Raw genomic sequence first — 7,120 nt, 5'->3', positions numbered from 1 at the left:
TCAAACACTTGTATTCAATGGATTAATGCGAAGTTATTGAATTTTGAAGAAAGCTAAATATATTATAGTTACCCGGTATAAAGAAGTAAAATTATAAGAAAAATGCATTTATATGCGAGCGTTGCATGTGTTGCGTGTACTTAACATCGGATAATTGGAATAATAACACATGTTAATTTTAGTATAATATCAACGAGGGTGGTTAGGACATTAAACAACTAACCTAACCATTTTAATGCGTTAGGATTAGGCTTTTTGTATTTAAAGTTGACTGGGCTTTATCCGACTCCCAACACCAGAAGTAAATTACATTACCCATCTATCTCCTATAATTTTAACACATAACTTTTTGATAAGACATAATGCATATATATATTATTTTCTTAGGTGGCGTTTGTTTTTTAACTTAATGACTTAAAGTGACTTAACTTAATTAATTAAGTTAATTAGAGGTGTTTATTTTTATAATTTAATGAGACTTTTTAGATAATTTTGACTTAATAAAATAAGTCAATTTTTTTTGACTTTTTACTTAATGGAGAAATTTGAATTAAGTCAATTACTTACTAATATAAAAAATATACATGTTTTATAATTTATTTTTCATGTCTATCCCAAAACTCACCCATAGACATTTGCCCCACATAAAAATATCCTTGTTTTTTATTTCTTATATTACATACGATAAAATTTGAAATTTATGGTATTTTATATATTAAAATTCTAAAATAATTATGTATTCACTTGGATATAATTTTACTTATAAATGTTAAAATATTGTGGTATTTAATATATTATTTATTTGACATTCAAATTTAATAAGGATACAAATGTAAAAGTACATATTTTCAGTTTTTTCAGTTGAAAAAAAACAAACAACTTAATACTTATTTTTTGAGATTCAGATGAAAAAATAAACATATTATTCAGATTCAGACATTCAGATCTATTCATAATTCAGACTAATTCAGGTCTATTCAGATTTCAGACAAAAAAAACAAACGCCACCTTAGTGTGGGCACCTTCATTATATATTACTTTTTTAGTTCAGGCGCTTTATTTATTTATTTTTTCATGCGAATACATTTTAAAATCAAAGATTAAAAAAAATTAAGTTTTAATTATTTCAAACCGCCGCACAATTTAAAAATATATCCGTATTAAGAAAAATGTGGGCATTCGCACCTGTTATATATACACATATAACAAATATTTTGGGATAACAACAAAAAGGTCTTTTAGTAAAATTATAAGGACATAATTTACAATTTTCTGTCTTCATATGGATACTTATCATTTTGGTTCCTTTAGAATTCATTTGATTGCTTTTTTTTTTTGGGAATCATTCATTTGACTATTATTTCTTTTAGAGTTTGAAACAAATGCGTTTTTGCATATGATTTCAGAATAATAGTTAAATTATCGATTTTATTAATGAATGCGTAATGGAATATGCACTCGCATGAAAACTGTTAGACAAACTATATTTGTTTATGTAATTTTACTAAAATTCAGGAATCCAAATGTTATCACCCCAAATAAATTATGTCTATTATTCTAAGAATATTTTTAATTAAATTTTTTTAATGTTAGTTTTTAGATGTTTAATTCTAAGGCTATTGAGTCCTCGTAATCTTCTCGTACTGTTTGGAACTGTGCCTAGTAATTGTAGGCTAAATTTGTGTCGAACACGATTACTTTGCGATAAGATGATGACGTTTACAGACTTCATATTTGCCTCCACCATCCTGAGGCCCTGGCCATCGAACCGTTCGCAGTATATTGTAACGCAACTGACAAGTCGGTTTCGCTAAATTTATGTTAAATAAATGGTTTTTTTTTTTAAGGTAAAGAAAAAAAAGAAAAAAAAAATGTAATTAAGAAAATGGCTCGTACAGACGCAAAAACCCACCACCATTCATAGGGTCAGTATATGTCACATACGCACACCGTTTATAAGTTGTAACGATCCAATAGAACCCACGCCATATAATAAAACAACACCAAGGCAAGGTATTCTAGAAAACTACAAAAATAAAAATAAAATTCAACACTCTCTCATAAAACAATTAAGGAAATATAAATAAAGAAAATTAAAAAAAAAAAGAAGAAAAACGATTAAGGGATTTCTCAATTTTCTTAGAAGAAGAGGCTGTTCTTCATACGTTTCATTCCTCAGTATCCGAAACTAACAGAAATTACGCCTTTCTCTATGTTTCCTCATCGCACCAACACAAAATAAAAAATGAAAACAAAACCCTAATTTCTCAACAAAACTCAAACCCTAATTCACATTCTTGTACTTTGTCTCGCTCTCCTTTCTATTTGTACTCAAACTCGTAATCCTTTTCTCTTGCGAGAAAACGCCATTGTTTTGGATTGAGGGGGGGAAAAAAAGGAAAATATTATACTGAGCGGTTATAAAACGGTTACGTTTTTGGTTTAGTCAGGCAACAACAATCAATCATTCATAGCAGGTTAGGGTTAGTTCCTTCTCACGCACCATCGATCAAAATTTCCCTTTTTTTTCATTTTTTTTTTATATTTCCGCTGTTCGAACCCTAAGCGCTGAAATTTACATACAGCGGTATTTTCTATTTAATGCTGTCTAATGTTGTAGGCTTTCTATTTCTGCGCATTATATTGGTGCTCTCAGACTTTGATTTTTCTAGGGTTTTTTCCCCTCTAATTTAGGGAGATGAATTTTAGGTGAAGAATCGTGAGTCCTTTTAATCACTGTTGCAATCCTAAAGGGTGAATTTGTTGTAATTTTTCGAAAGGACTGGCGGTTTAAAATAGATGAGGGTCTGTTGAGTGTGTGTTGTTGTGGTGGTGGTTGATGTTGTTGGCGGCGGCGGCGGTGTCTGCAAATCCATCTTTTGAATAAAGATGGAGACGTAGAGAGGGACAGATTTGTGGTTCAATTCCATTGTAGTTTGTATATGAACTCTCATGCCTGCTTAGGTTGTCGTTGCCTTTGTTTTACACCTGGTTTAGGATTTGTTACGAAATTTCTCTTGATTGATAGGAAGTGGGTAGCATTCCTTTATTAATATAATCGTTCAATTTGCACCCCACGGAAGTATTGAGACATTTATACTGAGCCTGCCGCAGGTGTGATTGGTGACTGACTTGATTGGTCGCGTGGCCAATTGGTGGTGCTTGTGAAGCAAGGTTGGCTTTTTGTGAGAAACAATAAAGATTAGAATTGAGGTTAGAACCTAGCAAATATCTTACAGAAGAGTAATATTTTTTTGGGGGAGGGGGTGAAGAAGGTGATAAAAGTGTATTTTTTTTCTATATCTGATGGTGTTCAGTGCTCGTAATGGAAAAAAGTGAACCCACATTAGTTCCACAATGGTTGAGAAATGCCGGAAGTGTTACTGGAGGTGGTGGTTCCACCAACCACTTTTCCTCATCTTCACACTCAGGTACTCTCAATTTGCCTAGTTTTAAACTATAGTTATTTGTTTGATTTATCTGTTATATGTGTTTCCTTCTGGTCTTTTTGTCCGCATATCTATTGGTTAAAATTCTGTGGTTGCTGAAGTGGATTTTTTTAATTTTTTTTTTTTTTTTTTGGGAAATATAGATGTTCCTTCATCAGTCCATCACACAAGAACTAGAAATTCTAAGAGTGGAAGTGATTTTGATGCCCCTCGTTCAGCTTTTTTAGACAGGAGTTCGTCTTCAAATTCACGGAGAAGTTCTAGTAATGGTTCTGCAAAGCATGCATATAGTAGTTTTAATAGAAATCATCGTGATAAGGACCGTGAGAGGGATAAAGAGAGGTCGAGCTATGGGGACTTGTGGGATCGTGACTCTTCTGATCCTTTGGGAAGCATCTTAAGCAGTAGGATGGAGAAGGACTTGCGTCGTTCTCATTCAATGGTCTCAAGGAAACAGAATGAGCTGTTGCCCCGAAGAGTCGCAGTGGATTCCAAGATCAACAGCAATAGCAACCACATTAATGGGAATGATGATGTTACTGGGGGTAGCACTGGAAGTAGCATCAAGAAGGTTGTATTTGAGAAGGATTTTCCCTCTCTTGGATCTGAAGAGAAGCAAGGAGTGCCTGATATAGGACGGGTTTCATCTCCTGGGCTGAGCTCAGCTGTTCAGAGCCTGCCTGTTGGTAATTCAACTTTGATTGGGGGGGAGGGGTGGACATCAGCCCTTGCAGAGGTGCCCCCTATAATTGGAAACAGCAGTTCAGGTTCACTGTCTGCTCAAACTGGTTCAGGTACTACATTGTCTGGGCCACCAAGTGTGATGGCTGGTCTTAATATGGCTGAAGCGCTGGCACAAGCTCCGTCCCGAGCTCGCACAGCACCTCAGGTAATTGAGTTATATTATTTCTATTTTTAATTGAGTTTGTTACTTCTACTGTTTTCGATTATTAAAATAGTAACCATATATGGTCTAACAAGGCAACTTTCTGTTATCTTTTAGTTATCTGTGAAGACACAAAGACTCGATGAATTGACTATTAAGAAGTCGAAGCAATTAATTCCAGTGACGCCTTCGATGCCTAAGAGTTCGGTAAGCTCTGCTTTAATGCGTGTATGTTATCTGGAATTCTATGCTTAGTATTTTTTCATTTTATGGTATGTCCCATTCATTCAATACAATATATCAAATTACTCCCTTTTGCTGGAAAGAAAAATATTCTCTTCTCTTCTCATTTAGACAAAAGTATTATTTTTATTAGAGTGTCTGTCTCTAGATCTTTGTATAGTTAACATATAACCTGCTTTACTCGTGCTGGATTCTGTTTGTTATTTGTCCTTATGTGGATGTTTTCTTTCGCTAATGGACCTTTACATGTGGAGCCTGTTCTCCTTTATTAGTTGTCATTTTTTTTTTCAATTTTCTTTTATTTTTTCTCCCTTGGGTTGACTGAGAAACATATCCTGCACAAAAGTGGGCTTTTGGCAGCAAGGTTTGCAAACTATGTTTAGGTTTGTGGATATCTTTTACCTCCCCTCTTCTCTTCTCTCACTTGTGTGCACTCTAGGTAGGAACATATTGTGTTACATTATAGGTGATGTGTCTGTAGATGATATTGATCATGAGGAGTGTGGAAAAAGTGTGATAATGTATCGTGCAATATCTAGACATGCTGATAATGAGACTAGGAACTTTGCTATTTCTTACATTGTACCTGTCATTCCATTATTTCCTTCCTACTAGTATTATTTTTGTCTCTATATGTCAAATTTTCATATGGAGCATTTTGATACGTGCAATACATTGATAGAATCAGGTGTCAGAAGCAAACTGTGAAAAAAAAAAATTACCTACTTTTCTCCTTTTGGGGAAATGTTTAGAAAGGGTCGTCATTTGCTTCTGGACAGTTGGTGCTTTAGAACCGTAATAAGTCTGAGAGTTTCAAATTTATCAATGCAACTCTGTTTCCTTTTTGCATGCTTACTCAAAAATGTTAGTTTGAAAATCTTTCTTTACCTTGTGAAGTGACCTGAAAGAAAAAAATGGAGTTGATAAAAAACGTTTGTTTCAATAACTTTGCATCATTTTTAATTTCTCTTTTTGTATAAAATTTGAACAAGTATGTTGAGTTCTAGGTTATCGTAACCTAATTTTCCTTTCAGGTTCTCAATTTTTCTGACAAATCTAAGCCGAAAACGGCTGTTAGGATCAGCGACATGAGTATGGCTGTAAAGAATGGGCAACAGCAGCCCGCTCCATTGCACCATGCTAATCAATCTCTTCATGTTGGAAATGTCAAGACTGATGTGCCAAAGACATCTCATGGGAAGCTTTTGGTTCTCAAACCAGCTTGGGAAAATGGTGTATCCCATTCTCCAAAGGATGGAGCTAGTCCAACAAATAATGCCAACAGCCGAGCAACAACTAGCCAGAGTACTGCTGTTCCATCAGTTGCTTCTGCTACTCCAAGGAGTCCAAACAACCCCAAACTTCCTTCTGGGGAGCGCAAGGCCACTGCGTTGAATCCAATATCAGGATTCAGTGCGGAAAGACGACCTTCCTTGTCTCAAACTCAGAGCCGGAATGATTTTTTCAATCTCCTAAAGAAGAAAACCTCAATGAATACTTCTGGTCTCCCAGCGGATTCAGGCACTGACATACCATCTCCTGCTGGGGAGAAACATGGTGAAGTCACTAAGGATGTAATCAGTGCTCCTTTGAGTCCTCATGTGATTGAGAATGGCGCCCAGGTGACCATCAATGGTGGTACTCACAAAGAGACTCAGAGATTTTCTGGTGCTGGTGAGAAGACCATGAGCCGCTATGCAGCGGTAGATCCAGATGAGGAGGCTGCATTCCTTCGTTCTCTTGGCTGGGAGGAAAACTCCGGTGAGGATGAAGGACTTACGGAGGAGGAGATCAAGGCTTTCTATCAGGAGGTAAATAAGTTTTGCCTTTTTGTATTTCAGCTCTGATTGAGTTGTCCTTATATTTGTATCTACTTTACCAATGTGTCTACAATTTATCTTCTTCAGTTATTGCTTTTATTTGGACTGTAGTTAGTTTGAACACTGTAAAATGGAATTTCACTTATTTTGTTGGAGTTTATTTTGCAGTTTGAGAAGCGAGGCATGCAGCTGAAGCTGCCTCAATTTCATGCAACGAGTGTTGTTGGAGCTTCCTCTGAATTGAGCTCATCTGACTCTGGATCCGAGGCTTGATTAACTCTAGTTCCATTACATAGTAGATCAACAAATTACAATTTTTGGTGGCAGGTGGTTAGTTTCTTTTTGAATATTTTTCTCTTTTGTTTTTGGAGAAAGCTGAGGAGTTGGGTAGAAAGCAGGTGGCTGGGCTTTGGGTGGGAGAATGAATTTTGGAAATAGTGCAATAAGTTTCAGGTGCTCCAATCCTGCCTACGTTTAGAAACAGGGGAATTTTAGGCTTCAAGGTTGTTGGCTGGGAGAGGCTGGATGGGGGGCTGTTTTGTCTTGCATTGGAAGATGCTTAGTGTGTTGCATCTTTTGGGTATTTGGTCCTTTGCTTCCTTTTCCTTTCCAGGAGGTCAATTCTACAAGAAAAAGAAAAAAAATTATATATATATATGATGATGTTTTTTTTGGTCAATTTTACGGGGAAAAAAAAGGAAATCAAAATTTTTATTTTTTTA

At 35.5% G+C, this 7,120-nt stretch overlaps 1 protein-coding gene across 1 annotated transcript; it reads left to right on the top strand.

Moving 5' to 3' along the window:
• Window positions 1-2,049: 2,049 nt before the first annotated feature.
• Window positions 2,050-7,120, top strand: LOC102609086 (uncharacterized). The gene is made up of 5 exons (XM_006472638.4): window positions 2,050-3,431; window positions 3,593-4,338; window positions 4,453-4,542; window positions 5,613-6,389; window positions 6,567-7,120. Exons 1-5 carry the CDS (start codon window positions 3,326-3,328, stop codon window positions 6,669-6,671), a joined length of 1,824 nt encoding a protein of 607 aa, XP_006472701.2. The 5' UTR covers window positions 2,050-3,325; the 3' UTR covers window positions 6,672-7,120.

Source organism: Citrus sinensis, chromosome 5 (genome assembly GCF_022201045.2).
Source record: "Citrus sinensis cultivar Valencia sweet orange chromosome 5, DVS_A1.0, whole genome shotgun sequence".
Taxonomy (NCBI): domain Eukaryota; kingdom Viridiplantae; phylum Streptophyta; class Magnoliopsida; order Sapindales; family Rutaceae; genus Citrus; species Citrus sinensis.
Note: the sequence above shows the minus strand (reverse complement) of the source record. Positions and strands in the feature narration are given on the sequence as shown.

Excerpts from the sequence above, each read along its gene's own strand:
- LOC102609086 (XM_006472638.4), top strand. The coding sequence starts at position 3,326 with ATGGAAAAAAGTGAACCCACATTAGTTCCACAATGGTTGAGAAATGCC. Across the intron at positions 3,432-3,592 it reads TTCCTCATCTTCACACTCAG|ATGTTCCTTCATCAGTCCAT; the intron begins GTACTCTCAATT and ends TGGGAAATATAG. Across the intron at positions 4,339-4,452 it reads GAGCTCGCACAGCACCTCAG|TTATCTGTGAAGACACAAAG; the intron begins GTAATTGAGTTA and ends GTTATCTTTTAG.